General features: G+C 37.4%; 1 protein-coding gene across 3 annotated transcripts in view; it reads left to right on the top strand.

The window, feature by feature from the left end:
• sh3pxd2aa (SH3 and PX domains 2Aa) overlaps window positions 1-19,936 on the top strand; it is a 121,696-nt gene that overhangs the window by 47,932 nt on the left and 53,828 nt on the right. For all 3 annotated transcript variants that reach the window (XM_053614972.1, XM_053614973.1, XM_053614971.1), the window contains exons 3-5: window positions 1,096-1,171; window positions 4,127-4,203; window positions 8,540-8,631. In XM_053614972.1, the coding sequence (XP_053470947.1) occupies window positions 1,096-1,171; window positions 4,127-4,203; window positions 8,540-8,631 (245 nt within the window). The remainder of the gene's footprint in view (window positions 1-1,095; window positions 1,172-4,126; window positions 4,204-8,539; window positions 8,632-19,936) is intronic.

The following is a 19,936-nucleotide window of genomic DNA, read 5'->3' as shown; positions in this document are numbered from 1 at the left end:
ATGCAGTGTACCTTTAAATCTCACGATTATATATGATGCATAATTGGACCTTGAAGACCACAGTTATGTCGTCAAGAGCACATTTACTTGATTTGTGCCTTGGAGGACAAAACAGTCCTTGAAACAACAACAATAACAACAACAAGAACAAAAACAGTTCTGAAAAATTATTTTGAGCATCTTCATGAAAGCTGGTTTTGCTCTTCGTAGATCCACTAGTTTGTTTATCTTCCTCTGTCTTTTTCTGTCTGCAATGTGGCAGAAACCTTGTCTAGAACACTCAAAATGGGCAATTATGATGAATATAATACGAATTATAATACCATTATCAATTATTTCACAAAGGTGCTTCGCAAACACATAGGCACATGCACACACACACCCCACACGCACACTCATTAGCGGCGAGAATAGGTAGCGTGTGCGCTAGGAGGGATGCGATTAATTGGTTGGGCACTTAGAGGAACCTGTCTAGTGACTAAGTAGGAGAGACAGCAGAAAGGCCGCGACCTGGCGGATCATCCCCGAAATGCTAAAAAGGAGAAAGCAGAATTGCTTTGGATTTGATTCCGAGGCTGCGTTCAGAGACGGCGGGATTCGTTTACTTCAAATGAGGTACTGCGATTGTCGATGATTTATGGTGTTGGATATTATCAGTATCATAATATTTTTGCGGCTTGGAGGATATAGATGGCTGGAGAGTAAACAAATCAAACCAGTTTTACATTTTTACAAAGCTTGAAATTGATTAAGGCCAAATGTCACGATTTCAAGGTGGAGGCGGATGCAAGTGCAGATGAACTTTTTAATAATATCAAAACTAAACAAGAACTATGAATAGGCAGCAAAACACGAAGGCAAACTGTGACTATAAATACCTGTAAGTGCTCGTTAACATGAATGAAGTTCAAGTGCAGGTGATCATGTGACATGGTGATTGGTGCAGCGGCTACTGGGAAATGTAGTCCAGACTTCCTTCTCTGATGTTACATGACACTGAACAAGCAGTGTGTTCTTGGATATGTTCATTGTAGATTGTTGTAGTGTTGATGTGTGGTTTGAAATATCACTTCCTTTTTAAAATTTTTTCCCCAGATGCAGCTTCTTGACAAGTTCCCAATCGAGGGAGGGCAGAAGGACCCCAAAAAGCGCATCATCCCTTTTCTTCCAGGTGAGACCAGTCACTTCCTTTGCTCTTTTTTCTGTCATTCAATCACTCCATCCCCCACACTCACACATGCAGTGACAAATGCAGGCTGCCAGCAATACTGTCTGTGGTACGTCATTTGAATGGTTGGCTAGGACCCTCTCTTTTTTAATCCCCAGGCTGTTAAGACCCACACACTCACGCTCACACAAATACGCATGCTGTCACTGTGTCAAAGAATCGTTAGGAGAAGCATAGGAGAGCGATGAATAATGCAGCAGAGAGAAAGACAATATGATGTGCGTTTTTCAAACCCTTGCTGACTCGGCACCTCTCTCATCTTCTAGTCTCCAGTCTTTTCTTCTGTCTGCCTGCAGTCACGCTGTCTCTAAAAAGCCTTCACACTTCATCTGAACACATCGATTTTACATACAGCAGGACGCACGATCACTCCCAGGACAGCTGTTTGAATCTCTTTTGTAATTCCTGTATATTAATCTGTCCTGCAGCAGTGCTTTGTATCAGGAATCAGGACATTTACTCTCACAGTTTCGTCTCTATATATTAAAGATGTAGTATTATTTAGTTTACACGTAATAAAATGATATCAGTCCATTATACACAGTGTGGGTTTTAGTTCTGTCAGTCCCAGTGAATGAGGCGTGGCCTTTGTGCTTGTCAGTTCCAATAATAAATGTCTGGTAAGGGACACGTGGCCACCATGCTTTTCAGTCCCAATGAAGGAGGAGTAGGCTCTATACCTGTCAGTCCCAGTAAAGGAGGTGTAGCCTTTGTGCTTTTTTCAGTGATGGAAGTATTTGTGCCTGTCAGTCCCAGTGAAGGAGACATGGCCAGTGTGCAATTGCAGTAAATGAAACTGTCAGTTCCAGCAAAGGAGGCGTGGCCTTCATGTCTGTAAATTCAAGTGCAAGTGGTATGACCTCTATGTCTTTGAGTTGGTGGAGTAGGTTTGGCCTCTGTGCTTGTCAGTTCTGGTGAAGAAGGCCATACTTCATTGGGGGTTAAATGTATCTTTCATTGAATTGATGACTATCGAGACTAATTTCGTATCGTCTCAGAAGATGACATATACTCCTATTGAGCATGTTAGGTATTAGTTTTCCAGTCAGATAGTTTTAAGCTGCATACAGGGCTTGGAAACCTCTAGCGGAGTTGAGTGAGACCTGCGAGTCTGTTTCAGAGAGAGTGGGAGCGTATCAAAAGTGTTGTTTCAGGGGTTAATTTAAATTTAAGCTTCAGATTCTACTTCCTATGTAGTTTTTCTGATACCTTTCTCTCTTGAGTTCCGAATATCTCATTGACTTGACCATATGTAATTACATGCTTTTGTGTATCGGTATGTTTCTCTGGCTGGAGTGCATTTACTGACTCTGCATTCTTTTGTCCATGTTTGACATTGTCCCTGTGGTTGGGAGTTTGTAGTCTCAGCATTCAGCTCTACGAAAATACTAAACCACTGAAACTCACAGGATCCATTGATGTGCCCTTACTTTATCTCTATGTAAAGAGAGTTATGCAGCAGTGTTTAAGTCCTTTATTCTTTCCAGCTCCCTCACCCCCTCAAAGGTTCAAAAGCTTCAACTACATACTAATTATGTTGTCAGTACCATCGCACTTATCTTTTAGATATTTGCCTAGCTGACCGAGCATCTGGCATAAATCAGAGCAACTGCATCATATAGATGCATTGCATTCGGAAACGTTGAGTCCTGATGTTTATCCCTTATGTTTGAGATGTGTTTAATTTTTTTCATGTCAATATACATGTAGGATCATTTATATTCAGAAATGCTAATAAAAGTGACAGTCGAAAAACCATATAATACACAGGGAAGCAGCTCAGAACTGCTTGATATAGTTGGCAAGAATTTATCAGAGAATAAATAGGCAAAGTAATACAGGGCTGAACACAGAACAGGTGAACACAATAGGGTAATTAACCAATGAGAGGGCTGGGGAGAGACAGGACCAAAACCAAAAGAAAAGCACATGTCAAAATATAAACAAAATCACACAGAGAACTGGGAACAATGAGCACATTTGGGGTTGGCCTTGAACTGTGTTGTTTAGCACTTGAATGGTTTATCAGTTGGTTCAGTAAAGTGTTAGGACCTCTCTCTCTCTCTCTCTCTCTCTCTCTGTTTCTATTTATGTCCCTCTCTCTCTGATGGACAGATGGCTCATCTGGCCCTGTTCAAACTCATATACAACCTTGAAAGTTTATGTATCACACACACGAAAACACTATATTTCTCTTTCCCAGCTGCATACCCAATTTAATAAGGCTTGACACACATACTGATAAACAATATCATAAAATGCCCCATGCTGTTCTGTGGCATTAAAGTCAATGACTCGTGGGCACAGGAATCCATGCCACATAGCACAACTCAATAGGGTGAGATTGAAATGACTTAGAGCTCAGAATTCATTGCTATTCATAAAAAAAGTACATCTTTGCACTTTTATGTCCTTGGAGGCCTCCACACGGCCTAAAAACAGCATCCATAGTTCTTGGATTACCTGTTTAATCTGATTAGAGAACCATTTTGTTGGATCTCATATAATGCAGTAGGACTGAGATAATAGAGGAAGCTGACCTAAGGCCAGTCGAATTTGAATGCATTTTGTTTTGTATCAAATTGCAGTTGCGTTATGGGCACTAGAGTAGAAAAAGCCTCAAATTAGAAGGGATAAAGGGATTATAGTAGGTGTAACTCTAGCAAAATCTTCAAATTTGATCATGCTGTCAGGGAAATGTTGTTAATTGGTGATCAAAGTTAAGCAGTTTCTGGTGCACTGATCAGGCAGATGTTGATTTGCTTTCTGGGAAAAACAGTCAGTTGTTTATTTATTTATTAATCATTTATATTGTTTTTTCTTTCATGTTCAGTGCTAGAGTAGCTGCCTTGTGTTATTTTTAACTCTCTCCATTGGTGACTCTTTTTCCTCATTAAGGTAAAATCCTGTTTCGACGAAGTCATGTACGAGATGTGGCCATGAAGAGACTGCGCTTTATAGATGACTATTGCAGGGTGAGTTTTGCCTGCTTCCTTCAAATGTCTACAAATGTTAATCACTTTTAATGTTGAATGTGTTTTACATTCAGAGAGTTTGTGTGTTGCGAGGAGTCCTCCCATATCACGAGGTTCCTCAGGGTTATGTAATAGGTCCCTTTTTACGTTTACTTTCTCTGAAACAAACATGTAAACAAACATGTGTTAATGAAGAACAGCTGCTAGAGGGAGCTGGAAGAGTGAACGGGAATGTTTGGGAAGCCGGACTTTATGGCAACAAGCTCCATGACATTCTCAGAGCACTTTGTATGCACTCTGTTAGAGCAGTTCTTAAAAGAGCTTAAAGGAACATCTTTACCTCTGATTGTTACAAAGCCCTGACACTGGGTACAGCTTTCAAAACTGTGACACACTATTTTTTTATGTGTAGCATCTGACATACAGTTTCTTTTGTAAGTTGTTACTATAGAAACAATAACTTAATAGAACAAATGGATTAATATAAACCTGTGATTTGAATTACAGCCGGTACTACTGCCCGAGAAAATTAATCAACACTCTCTGACCAATCAGAATTGAGAATTCAGCAACACTGTCTTATAACACACTTTATTGTTCTGCTTCAAGCCCTATATACTGTTTAAAATATTTGCCATAAATGTATCTTGCCAATATTTATTCCATTCCAATGAGTATTAAGTAAAGCTGTGGGAAACACAGCAGGTTCTGTTACTGCAAGTCCCATAACACTGATATGACAGGACCAGGTCTGTATGTTCTGCCAGTTAAGAAACACCTTGGATTTGGAAAAGGGAGATGTCTTCCTACAGCTCTATTAATGACTTCATTCTAAAATGTATCCTTGGTTATTTGAGGAAGCAGCACATTAGTGACCGATGCAAGAGAGCAGTTTGCTTTGAAGTTGTTGGAGAGGGCGATGTTTACCACCCATTTCCTGTGCACTTTAATTAGACAAACGACCTCCATGTAATTGCCCGATGTTCTCAAGGAATGTGTTTACTCAAGGGATTCTCCTCACAAGTGCATGTATTTCTCACAAGCTGTCTGTCACTCTCCCCCCCTTTTCCCCCTCAGCTGATGGTCTGTGCTAATGAGTTATCACAAGAAGCAAGCAATTCACTGTTTATGCAATTGAAAATGCATTCAAAGACAAGTGATTACAATTTCAGCTCACTAAATTACTTTGCCTACAAGTGAACAAGACTGAAAGGCATTTCCTTTTAAACTGAATGTAAAGAAATATTTAATAATGAGTTTAATTATTAGTCAAATAAACATTATGATTAGGGCTGGGCAATATAATGATATTAATAATGTGGTATAATAACATTACTGTATACTTTTTTTGCCGTAAGAAGGAACTGACTGGACTAGGGCTGGGATATATTATATATTCATATCAGGATAAATTATGTCACAATAAACTGAGATATTGTGGGTATCATAATATCTTTCTATAATTTTATTTAAGAAAAAAACTGACTTAACTTACTCAAAGCAGGTGATTTGAGTCGAAAATGAATGTTAAATGATTGTATTGAATCTTTGAGATACATTTTTAACATTTTTACATATTTTAATAGAATTTTCCACCATTTTATTGTTATCATTTATTTCATTTTTTTTTTTTAATAAAAGGATAATTAAACCAAGGTGTTAACATGTATCATCGACATGTCTTTATAAAAATCACCCACCCACAGACTGGATGTTAAAAACTATTATTGTACCAATTGCTCCATTTGCTCTCCTTTTCTATTTAAAATACTATATATATATATATATATATATATATATATATATATATATATATATATATATATATATTATAAATAATTGGCACCAATCTGTTAATTGGCTCCAATTAGTGGCCCTTGTTGGTGTACATACATACTGTGTATTCAAGCCATATTGCTCACCCTTAATCGGGACCTCCATTTTGTACACAGCAGAAGTGTTGTGTAAAACTGCGCAGTCAAGCCATGGTTCAGAAGAAATTTGTCAGTGTGAAAACAAACCATGAATTAATTCCTCATTTCCATCTGGAAATCATAGTGTATGGACTCAAGTATTCAGACCAAGTACTATATAAAAGTTTAGTTGAATGTGGAAGCAGTACATTGAACCAACAGATATTTCAATAATGTGTAGTTGTTATAATATATCACATATACAGTTATTTTTTACTGAATGTAAGAACTCAATGCTTGCCATCGATCACACATATATGCTACAACTGTACATACTAATAAACTCAGATCCAGAGCTGTAGGGCTCAAATACACTTCATTCAGTTTAAAGTGCTTGAGAATCAGGTGTTCTTAAAGGAAAAACCTAATATATAATAGTAAATAAAATAGTAATTGTGGCATGTGGAAAAGTTTGGACATCCTTCAAGTTGTAAGGTCTTGGAACTTAATTAACTTGTTAGTTTTAATTGACTCATGAGGACTTGTTAGGCAGGTAAAGAATTGTCATTACGAATAACAATTCCTAAGCATAATAAATTCTTTGACTCTTCAAACCTTGTGCTAACACTCAGCAACCATGGACTCCTCTTAGCAGCTGACTGAGGATCGGAAATTGATGCTAATTGATGCCTACAAAGCAGAGGAAGGCTATAAAAAGATATCAGAGTGCTTCCAACTCACAATTCCAACTGTCTGAAATGCCATTAAGAAATAACGGGGAACTGAGAAATACAAGGAAAGATCTAGAAGACTATAAAACTCTCAGTTAGAATTGCCTGTATGCTGGCTAGAAAGGCAAAGCAAAACACCTATATGACATTAGCAGGAAGGTTTAGCTGACACAAGGGTGATGACGCACCATTCTACTTTGTAGTATTGCTTGCACAAACATGATCTGCATGGAAGAGTCATCAGACAGAAACCTTACCTGTGACCTTATCACAGTGTGACCATCTCATGCATACCAAACAATATCTAGGCATTTTGGGGTCGTGTGACAGCCTGTGGCACAGGAATCATGGCAAAGACAGATGGAATAATGAATTCCAGTAAATATTTGAAGATATTAGAAGATTGTAACACAGTCAGTCAAGAAACTAAAAAGAGACTGGCTTCTACAACAAGACAATGATCCAAGACATACTTCAAAATCCACCACGTACTACTTCAAGAAATACAATCTCAAGCTTGACCATCATTGAAAATCTTTGGGTAGATCTTAAACATGATGTGCATGCAAGAATTTCTCAGAACTAGAAGCATTCAGTAAGGAAGAGTGGGTGTTAATTCATCAAACAGGAATAGAAAGACTCTAAGCTGGCTACAAGCTGCAAGCTGTGATATCTTCAATAGGCGGTTAACTAAATACTGATGTGCATTTCCTTCTTTTCACTTCAAATGTTTTTTGGCCAGGGGTGCCCGAACATATGCATACAACTATATAATGTCAATGTGGCTTTGAATATTACTGGAAAATCATGTGTGAGAAAAGAAGCTTTTTTTTTTTTTTGTGCAGCTAGCAGTGAGTGTTATCCCTTTTGTTTGAGATCGCTGACATGTTTTCTCCTATTGAACACCATTGTAACTGTGCTAGAAAATAACAGTGTGATATCAGCACAGCACATAACCGTAAACTTCCCACGAGAATAACGAAAATACAGCACTGACTAACAAATTAGCACCACAATCACTGAGCACATCACAGATATTTCAATAGAAACATATTTAATGCTTCTCAGTGTGGAGTTTTCCTTTAATAATAAACCATTTTGATTTCCCAGATTTGAGTAACAGGGTTGTAAGAGGATAAATTAATTGGATCATAATTATAGCAGCCTGTTTCCAGGTCGGGCGCTATTACCAAGACGTCTTACTGATCACTTACAGTCATCATACTGTTTTGAGGCCTACTTCCTGTTGAAATGATGTCATTGGCAGTTCAGGGCCAAATCCCCACATAACCAGCTTTCCCACGCAAATGTGAGGACCTCAGAGACCCCGAGTTCTCAGAGCGAATCCCGGCTGACGTCTTTATTTGGGTCTTGTGGCAAGCACTAGCATGAATCCTTATTATGTTCACAGATATGTTCAAGCTCATGTGCTCAAAATCAGTGTAGCACCACCTATTGGTTTTTAACAGAACAGCATTTTCTATTTCTATTGCGAGACAAATAAGAAATAAAGAAAAGTACGTCAGTAGGATTGCTTAATCTTGAACACACTGTCAGAGTGACGTGAGCAGAACTCAGTCATCCTCCACGTCCTGTATGGTTGCCTTGACAGTAAAACTCGGTGATGCTGCTGCCTGGAAGTCATGTGTGTCCCTGCTGATTGTCCCGTGTCATTTCCTCTTGGTGTATCAGGCGCTGGTGCGACTTCCTCCCCAGATCTCCCAGAGCGAGGAAGTACTGCGCTTCTTCGAGACCAAACCAGATGACACGAACCCTCCTGTAGAGTGAGTGTCATATGCACACACAAACACACACAGACTTGCATGCTTGATTTACACTTTTTAAAGTGTTTTCACCAGGAACCTGGAACTTACTGCCATGTAGGAATGTTTCAATCGGGGAGGAGCTTGCCATACTGAACACCACTGATTGGTTAAATAAATAAAACTATACTTATAAACTATAACAACTAAATAAAACTATAACTGAAGCTATAACTATAACTATTGCTAAACACCAATTACTAAAATGTGTGTGTAGGTTTGGATGTGTGCTTTTTTTAAATACATTTTCTTGGTATGAAATGTATTTGTATTCTATTGTAGTCACTGCCAATACACAGACTGACAGACAAGTGTGTGTGTGTGTGTGTGTGTGTGTGTGTGTGTGTATTGTACTGTATTGTATTCCCTCAGGCTGTTCTGTAATTAGTATCAGAAGTTCAACTTTCACTTAACACACTGTACTACATGGAGACAGAATTCAGCTGAGCAAAATAGCAATTCACAGGGAACAGAAGAGGATCTTGCTGTTCAACTTTCCAATTTTTGAGACCCCCCCCCACGCGACTCCCCCCCACCCCCCTTCTACCTTAGAATCAGCATGTAGTCTTTGCACTTCACTGTTTGCTTCTCTATAGGAAGTGTTCTCATAATTTTGCAGCCTGGGACCTTGTTGAGTGTAAAAACAATTTTACACACCCCTTTTGAAAAAACTTTTGAACAGGATGATCAGTGTATTGTTATTATTTTGTCTTCTGGGAAACATGTAAATCTTATGTAGTTTCTGAAGTGCAGTACTAAATGAAGCAAATAGATCTTTCAACAAAATAATAACAGTTTACACCGATATCACCGAGCTTAAGACCTCAGCTATATCTCTCCTCCTATTTTCTCCTTCTTGACATCTCTCTCTCTCTCTTCACATTCTCAAGCTCTCTCCTGATCTTTTCCTTTTTCTATTATTGAACTATTATCCTCATACTCTGTTTTTCCCCCGCCTCTCTATCCTACTCTCTGTATGTAAACATCACACGCGTTTCTAAATCAATTCTAAATCATTACATGCATATTAATATTTTTCTTTATGTCTTATCTACAGTGCTGCAGAAGGACTGCTTTTCAGTTACACATTATTTATAATACCAACATAGTAATTAATATTGTGTTAGCATTAATCCCTAACACGGGTATATTAGTGTGTGTGTGTGTGTGTGTGTGTGTGTGTGTGTATGTGTGTGTGAGTGTGTGTGTGTGTGTGTGTGTAAAATTTTTGAGCAGGAAATTGTTCTCCTGAGCTTGATAACAGATGAGTTGTTATAGCGAGATTTATTGGGTGGAAGGCTGATGATGGATTGATTCTGGGAGGTGTCAAGCCCAGTGTGTTTATGTGTGTGAGTGTGTGTGTGTGTGTGTGTGTGTGTGGTGGAACTGAGATATATGGTTGGGTTGTGTTGCTTTCTGCTCCCATTAAATCAACACAAACCAGGGACACTGGCTTACTGGCTGCCCATGTACAATCAAGGAGTGTGTGTGTTTGTTTGTGTGTGTGTGTGTGTGTTTGTGTGTACGTGTGTGTGTGTGTGTGTACAGTTAAAGCCCTAAAAATCTCAGTAAACCCACAACACTCCAGGTGATTTTTAACATTGATCTTGGACCAGCTCTCCTCTGCTCAAATCCATAAGTCAGCCATTATGAAGCAAAGTGTATGACTGCATAAATACACAACTTCTATCCTCCATTTTACAGCACCATGGCGTTTAAGGAAATCTATGAGTAATGACAACTCAGTGATTAAACACCAGAGCTAGAACAGGTACCTCACTGACCTCTATGCTTGTTTAAGTGTCCATGTAATTGGAAGCACTCGTGTGTGTGCTGCTTATGTGTGTATGAATGAATGTGTGTGTGCTCTTAATTCGTTTCTTTTTTAGACTCAGTGTATTGTACATGGCTCCTTTTCTTTTCTTTTCTTTTTGTAGTTTTTTTTAAATAGGGATGCTTTATGGGGATGTAACCAAATACGAATATGTTATTTGGATTGAACAGATAACAACAGATTCTAAACATATACAAATACAGATACAAAGAGGAGACAGATTATTTGAGTTCCAATTTACATACCATGCTGCCATTTCTACCTATTAGGTATGTAAGTAGATATGAATACCATCCATCCATCCATCCATCCATTCACTTTCTGTACCACTTATCCTACGTAGCGTGGTGGGTGAGCCTGGAGCCTATCCCAGGGGACTTGGGGCACAAGGCGGGTGCACAATCACACACGCACACACACACACACACACACACACACACACACACTCACACACACACACACACTCACTCACACACCCATTCACAATTTGGAAATGCCAGTCAGCCTGCAACACATGTCTTTGGATTGGGGGAGGAAACCTGAGTACCCAGAGGGATACGAATACCTCATTTAAAAATAAAAAATTATTCCCGGAAAATCATAGAAGCATTAAGATTCATGACTAGCAGCAGCAGCAGTAGCAGCACTGCACCGCAGCAAGTGCTTTATATATTGCGGATTTTAAATTCTGCATCTCAGGCATGACCATGCGAGGAATAGTTTGAAGATTCTGGCATCCTACATTTGAGAATAACTTAGAAAATCTTAATAAAGAAAGTGAATAAGATTTAAAAAGAAAAACTTACTCAATTCCCACAAATTGAATACCTGCCTTTCAGTGGTATTTTTTCAGGTTTGTACATGCTGTTACATTTGAGAATTTATAGTAAATCAGGCCCTGGGCCTGTAATGCTCTGTGTCCTCATATAGTTACATTTACATTTGCAGCATTTAGCAGATGCTCTCCTGCAGAATGAAATGCTTTGTAGTGCACATCAAAAAAAAAAACTAGTTCCAAACGTCAGCATCTTCGTATATCATCGAGCTAGAACCCTGTTTAAGAGAGATTAGTACACACACATTAAGGGATTAACATTTTTTTCTCTCTCTAATTTAATTCTTTCATACAATTCTTTTAAATTTGTGCTGTCTTGAACAATGAAATAAATAGTTTGGTATAGCAAATAAATGCTAGCTAATATCTGCAGTGGTAGTCAGCTGGTTAACTCAGGTAGCTAGGTAACTTGATGTTCCTATGAGTAAACTAGACCATATACACACAAGCAAAAGAGAAATATATTTTATAAAAAAGTGAATGGAAATCAACTCCTCTGACATTTTCAGTCAGTATAAACAAATGAATTATCACCACAAGTCTGTTATAAGATTAGTCAGGACACTGTTGGGTTTCTGTGTGTAGAGTATCATGTTTAGCTGTTGGTGAACAAGGTGATGGGAAAGGGAAGGGGTGTGAGCCCCATGCTGGGCAAACAATTCACACCTCTCCACAATAACATTGGTACAAAGATAAAACGGACAGCACAGCTAAAGTTTTTGTGATAATAAAAACAGTGTATACAGCTGCCAAAATAAAATGATAACATTTAAACCTCATGAAATTCTTATGAAAAACTGCAAATTCTTAAAGACCTTAGTGTCTACTTTCGCTTGAGCCATTACCCACTACCACGGAGTGTGAAATCACAAATAAATTCAGTGCTGAACACGAGTACCCCAAAACAGGTGGAAATTCCAGTTTTTGGCCTCTGGTAAAAAAAAAGAAAGAAAGAAAGAAAGAAAAAGAGTTAAATAAAGTCTTAAAAATGCTACATATTTCCAAGTTGAGTGAGGAATTAAACACCTGGACAAATAATCTCAAAAGCTGATTTTCCCCCAGTATTGCACTGGAAGGACTGCAGATCTGCAGCTTGTCCATTTGAGAGAGAAACAAAGAAAAATGAAAAACATGGCGACATGGGGTTGGGAAAGTGGGAGAGATTTTACATAAAGATGGCCTTTGAGTGCTGGGAATAATCCAAGACTTGTTCTCAGTTCAGTACTTCACCACACACACACACACACACACACACACACACACACACATAAAAGAAGTGTGTCCATCTTCATTAAAGTGTGTTAGTCACAAGATCAGAAGCCTGCAGAACTTCGGCAACAGACAAAAGGAGAGCAGTAAGTGACAGGACGTTTTCAATGCAATGAAGTTTTTGTATATGAAACGCCACCTGCTGGGTAAAGCGTGAACTGCACTAACCCTAAACAATAAACTTAACTTGATCCAGCTCAAATGCCTGTGTGTCAGATGTTTCTGCAGCGGTAGAGAATCTCCAGGTGGATAAACAGCACTGACTAGAAACAGTTTACACGAGAGGATATTGAGATAATTAATTTTCAACACTGCTAAATTATAAGCTGCTTTGTTATCCAGTCTGACAATTTTATATATATATATATATGTATGTATTGGCACCCTGCCTTGTGCCCGATGCTCCCTGGGATAGGCTCCAGGTTTCCCCGTGACCCTGAAAGAAGGATAAGTGGTAGAAGATGGATGGATGGATGGATGGATATATATATATATATATATATATATATATATATATATATATATATATATATATATCCATGTGTGTTTTGATGCATTTGACATTACTTAAAGAGGGACAAGCTTCATTAGCAAACACTAAGTACTAAAATGAGAATTTAAATAAAACCCTGATTATTAAACTGAAATAACATAATAAAATAGGAGCAGGAAAAAATTATATAAAATAACCAGACAAAACTGTTACAAATTAAAGGCAAATGATCACACTGAATATTTAAATGGCCCAAAAAACGAGGAAGGAATACAACACCAACACCACTGAAAATCCTGGAAGAGTTACATTTCATTACCCAGACCTGGAAAAGATTTGGAAAATGATACAATATCAGTTTTGTAATTAGCTTCAATATTATCACCATATTAAACAGTACCTCAATTTAATGTAACAACAAAAAAAGATTCATTAAGTCATTTTATTTTCAGAGAATGTTTGATGAACCTGCCACACAAAAATGCTATGAACACAATAAACTGTTTAATAAGCCTCTCAGTTAAAATTGTTATAGGTGGTTAAAAATAAGTGAATTAGTTTAAGTAATAAAAATATAGTTTAAAAAAAGAAGAATTTATGGGAGTAGTTGGTAAATTTTTGCTGTATATCAACAATGTGCAATGGTGGAAAGTATCATATCATGATACTTGTCAATAGTCTCAAAAATGTTTCAGGGTACAATCCCAATTACTGCATTTTCCAGACTATAAATGGCAGGGATTTGTATTATTGCATCAAAAAAAAAAATAAATAAATAAAAATTGGAGATTAATGAATTGTTGCCATATGGCAACACCATGCAGTAAAGGGTTAAATACAACAAAAGACACTAGCAGGATTTCATGTTCATTTCGGAGATTAAGATATAGAGCCATATCTGAAAACACTGTGTGTTATGTTTTTATGTAACATAGCAAACAACAGCTACAACAGTAGTTTGATCCATGTGCTCATATTTATCTGCTATACCATGTTTGTACCAGTAGAGGTCATGGTTAGCTCTTTAGATGGACCAAAAATGTGATCAGATGGCAGAAATCATGTGACACATCTCATTTACAATCAGTGCTGTAATGTTTACTACCACTGTAAGGTACTGACGTATTGGCTGACATGAAATCAGTCGAAACCAGCAGTTTGGATCGACCGGAAATAAAACAGACAGCAGCTTTGTGTTCTTTTCTCTCCTCTAAATGTCCTAAAAGGATTTTCTCAGACACTAATGTAGTTACAGTCTGGCTCTCTCTCTTTCTCTCTCTATCTCTAGTATTCAATACACAATGTCTGACCTTGTTTTTTTCCTGTGTGCCACACATCCAGTGCTCACAGACGAATTTTTGGCATTTCCTGGAATTTTTGGTGGAATTCTCAGACCTTCTTTACGATCCATGAAGTTGTTAAATGACAAAATGTAATCCTGGACCATTAAGATTTCAGCACAGTAATTAGGGGACTCACTTAAAGGAATGCTATAACGTTTTGTTTTTGTTTTTTTGTCTTGTTTTAATCTAATACATCTGTAGTGCATATGTGATTTCCACAGACAGTTAATCCAGTTTACTCTAAACTCACTAATATCACTAATTCTAAGGGTAATTGTTGAAGTATGTATAAATGTTTCAAACATGCATCCATGAAATACGAATTCAAAACTACAAACAATAAAAGTCTTGGCAGGAGACAGACACGACAGAATTCCATACCAACACGGTTCAACAAGACTTCAGCAAAACATTCACGAAAAAATTACTTGCACTTTTTCTAAGAATTCCAAAAGTTCTCTCTGAAAAAGCAGTCCCGTTTCCCAAACTGATTTATTTGCAAAAGAAAAAAACAACACCATTTGACTGGATAATTTATGAAAGCACACATTTCACAGAATTTCACAGAAATGTTTATTAACGCCTCCACAACTGCCCTTAGACTTCCATTTTAAGTACAAGTCGCTGTTTTTCCATTCTTCACTTTATACTTGTCCAAATTCTTGTTTGTTGTAATCACACATACACTAGAGATATAGAGGATAGAGATTAGGTTGGAAAAACGCTGGACTATTCCTTTAACCATTTTTTGCTCTTAAATACTAGTGTTGCATTCCAGTTAAGCGTTTCCGTGTCCAGTTGTATCTAAGATGACCTACAAGGAACCTGTACCTAATAATTAGGATTTTTTCAGTGAATTCTTCTGCTTGTCTGCATCTCTCTCTCTCTCTCTCTCTCTCTCTCTCTCTCTCTCTCTCTCTCTGTGGTGTAGATATCCTCAGATCACTTTCCTGCACGCTTCTGTGTATGTTTAAAGCAACACTGATTACTTCAGATGATTAATTGGTAGCACAGTGGAGGAATACAATTTCAGCCTGGAGGTCAGTTCACCCTGACCCTGTTAGCTTAAAAGCTTTTGGCTATTTAAAAAAAAACAGAGGGGGTTGGACACCATGATGGATGGGATTTACTCTATTAGAGGGGAGTTTAAAGCTGAGGGTGGGGTCAAAGGGTGGTTGCTTTGGACGGTGGGCACACTCATGCCAAGATTTATGGTTATTTATTAGAAAGACATACATTAATCTATGAATTGAGGTCTCATGTTTATCTATACAGAGTGGTAATGTGGAAAGTAGACTTTTGCACATAATGAAATCATTCGAAATACACCAAGGTGCCAGGATGCAGATCAACATTTTAATGCACGCTTTAGCAGAGGTTTTGTGATTTTTAAATTAGTAACTCATCTTAAATTTGATTCTGTTTATATATCTGTTTCTTCCCAATTTTACAGACTTTTACTTAAAAAAACCTGATTCATATATAAGCATACTTTTTTTCATATCATGAAATAGGCTTGGATGATGTAAAACAGCAAAAAGTGCATGTCCAGGACCGAATTTGGAAAGTGGTGATTCTACGCTGGACTATCTCTTTAAAAATAAATAAATAAATATATATGAAATATTATTTTATTTTGTGTGTGTATATATATATATATATATATATATATATATATATATATATATATATATATATTCGATATTAACTTATATATTAAATATGTATTTCAACCATTCAACAAAATGTGTTATGTCATCTCAGGCAACAGAATCTCTTTAATTCTCAAGTTTTTAGTAACAGGGTCCAGTTTTAAATTAAACTAGCATCCATTCTGATGGCATAAGGATGTTACATTCTAATGATTTGCTTAATATGAATTTTTTTTATTTTATTTAATAATGTACTTCCAATGTATAATTTGAGTAACAGTGTTGTACATACAGTCAATATCACAATATCACTGAGCATAAGGAAGTAATAATGAGAGAACTTCCTTTTCTTCTTCCCACGAGCGTCTGAAAATTATTTGGTGCGACTTCCTGTTGAACATCCAAATATTTCATAGAGGTGAATGGGTGCAGGTCACAGGGTTGAATAAATATTGTGGGACACAACTAAAATGGAAATTTTTCATAATCTATAATGGATGACTAATGGATGAATATTCATACATTAATGCAAAAAATAATATGATTTTTGAAGTATTCTCATAATTATGCTTCAGTGTAAAGTGTAGTTATAGTGGGCTATGAGGCAAAAAGTATGTTGTTTTCTAAGTGCTACAGACAGGTTGTTTTTTTATTATTAGTTTTAACAGGCACATGGGTTCTTATGAAGGACAATTTCCCTGTGTTTGAAATGGCTTTAACCTTTTACTTCACATAAATAATTGTAAATACAATATCAATGGGACACAAATGGCACCCTGAACACTGTAAGGGAATAACCTTCTGGTACCTGGAAACTTTTAGCTACAGAATCTGCAGGCTGAGAAAGCTAGCTGACTTAGCTAATGATAGTATTGGAAAAATAAGTTTTGATTGTTGTGGTATATTTTGACAGGTTTGGCTACTGTTAATACTGTTCAATCTCTGCAACTCATAAACTATGACACAGATACAGAGACCCCATTTTGCTGTCAAATGTAAACAAGTAAACAAGCTAGTTAATTAGCATTTAACTAGCCAGCTAGTGAGCTAGCTGATCTAATGTTAGTCTGGAACAAAACTGTACTTTCTGTATTTTGACAGTTTGTTAATTTCTGTAAATCATGATATCTACAATCAGAAAAACACATCTGTGTCAAATGTGAGAGTGTTTACTAGCTGTTAGCCTGTTAGGTGTGTAACTAATTAGAGATGACAGGAGATATGAGAGTATTTTTCAGAATGTATACTGTGTGTAAGGTTCTTATATTCTGTCTAGTAGATTCATCTGCACTAAAACACATTAAATGATTTTATTCTACAAAAATGTAATGTTTTAAAATGGTTTTAAATGTCTGAGGTACTTTAAGTTAGTGTGGTGGATATTAACTCTGATGAGGCTAGAGTGGGGAGGGGAGGATAATGTGTTTGTGTTTAGGAATTGTATAGTGGGGGTTAGCTTCAAGAGCTAAAAACTACACAAACTATGCATACAAATTTACTACCTAGAAGTTTGCTTATCATACACCTGTCATATATTCCTGCTTAGACATGAGACATGACATGAGAGTGTGATGAAAAGAGCTTTCTTTTTTTCTTTGACTAGATTAGATTATAACATGTTTTACTCACCCTGCTGAAAAAAACAATAGAAACCATCATAGAATTTGTATTGGTTTTACTGGTTAGAATGGGAATTGTATTGGTTTTAATGGAAACTGTAATGTAGGTCCCTGTAGGTCTCTACTGGTAATTTGTTGCCTTCTATGTCTAGTGGATACCATTAAGGACCAGTAATGATAAAGGGTTTAATGGGCGGTTTGTAATGATATATGTAGTGGAAACCATTCGAATGAAAACCATCTGTGATAGTTTCTATTGTTTTTTTCAGCAAGGTGGTCATGTGATGAACCCGTCAGTCCTGTCATCTACAGAATTTCTCTGTTATGACAGCGTTGGGGGCTGGCCTACCTGCGTGTTAAATTTGGGAAAACACAACTGTCTTGCGACACGGCTGTAGCTGGCTTAGACTCAGTACAGCATCAAAAACAGGAAAGATCTACTCAGAGCCAAGACCATGTTTTGGCCGTGTTTGGAAATATTACGTAATTTCTTGGTATCTCCAAAACTGATGATCTGTTTTTTTTGGCATATGTTTACTTGTTTGTCTGTGTATGAGGAAATGGAGTCCAGTAAAGCCGGGCTTGTCAACAAAAACACATCCCGTAACTTTTTAACATCATTTGAATATTGTTTCCTGTGTATGTCTAGTGTTCATGATCTCTTTTTTTAATAGTACTACCCTGTCTGCTTTCTCACACTGTAATTCCTTTTTTTCTTTCTGTTTTGTCTCTTTGTTGCTTTCATTAAGTCTGACCCAGTTGCTTATTTCTTGCTTAATCAGTCTCTTGGGATTTGAGTAGTGGGAGACAGGGGTCAGAAAACAGCCGGGTCAGCTTGTCCTCCTCCCTCCTGTTCACACCCCATATCTCTCTCTCTCTCTCTTACTCTCTGTCTGTCTGCTCCCCATCTACCATCAACCATCACCCCATTCCTGTCTCCTGTTTTCCCTTTATTCCTGATGCCCCCCCCCCCCCACACACACTGTATAATGTTTTACAGATGCTCTCTCTCCTTCTCTTTCTCTGGCACCTTTTCTAGTCCTCTTCTGTTCATACACTCCATCCCTACAAGGTGAATGCCTCCTAGGGCCTTACACTGAGCCACACAAGTGTTAAATGGTTTTGTTTACTTTTTTGTTTACAGCTTTGCGTAGGCCTCAGGATTCTTGTAAACACTCCTTAATGATGGAGTCACCTTTCCAGCAACATCTACTAAAACCTCCCTTGCGTCAATATCTGCAAGAGTTACTCACACATACTGTGAGGTAATACAGAGAAACAGAAAGGCTGTATAGTGTTTGTTCATGCTTATGTTTTTAAGCTCTTGGGAAGAATTCAGCTTTGGGACCTTACTGATTGTTTTTCTAACGCAATGTAGCATCGAGTTCCCACTATCGCAAAAGCCCTGAGGATGAAAAATGAGGCAAAACACTCTGAACAGTCTGGTTTGAAACATTTCACAACTACAGGCTTTATATTTACTTTTTTTTTTTTTTAAAGGAAGACACAACCCTGCGACACTTTAAATATATTTATATTGAAATATTTGTGATGTGATCAGCAATTCTGGTGCTAATTCATTGGATGGTGCGGTATTTTTGTAATTCTTGTAAGAAGTTAGCAGTTGTCTTCCACAATGAATTCACATCAGGGACATTCAGTACGTTTACATGGACAATTGCTGCGTTTACATGGACAACAATAATCCACTCTTAACCGATTAAGACCATACTCTAATTAAGAAACTACCATGTAAACAGCAATTTTTACTTACCTTAATCTAATTAAGGTCATAATCGAAGTAAGCAATAATCTAATTAAGACAGGTGGAGAACTCCTGTTTTATTCGCATTATGGACGTGTAGTAGTGACATGTAAACACCTTAATCACATTATGAACGTCGTGTGGGAGTTTTCACCGCATTTTGCGACAGGACACGATCACACACGGCAGTTTTACGTTTTACGGCGAACAAGAGAGTTCGGCTGTGTCCCAAATCGCATACTTTCCTACTATAGGCCTGTAGTGGGGAAAAATACATGCATCTCGGCTACTATATAGACGGTAACTACGCGATTTGGGACACACCCACCGCTTCAAGCAGTTGTCTAATGGCACGTACAGCATGACAAATAATTAACTGCACTTAAAGCGTTCGTAAAAAAATAAAAAATAAAAACACCCAAAACTGTATACGGTACCACAACGAAGACGAACTGT

This window comes from Ictalurus furcatus, chromosome 26 (assembly GCF_023375685.1).
Source record: "Ictalurus furcatus strain D&B chromosome 26, Billie_1.0, whole genome shotgun sequence".
NCBI classification, from domain to species: domain Eukaryota; kingdom Metazoa; phylum Chordata; class Actinopteri; order Siluriformes; family Ictaluridae; genus Ictalurus; species Ictalurus furcatus.
The sequence above is the reverse complement of the archived record's forward strand: the minus strand, read 5'-3'. Positions and strand labels throughout refer to the sequence as shown.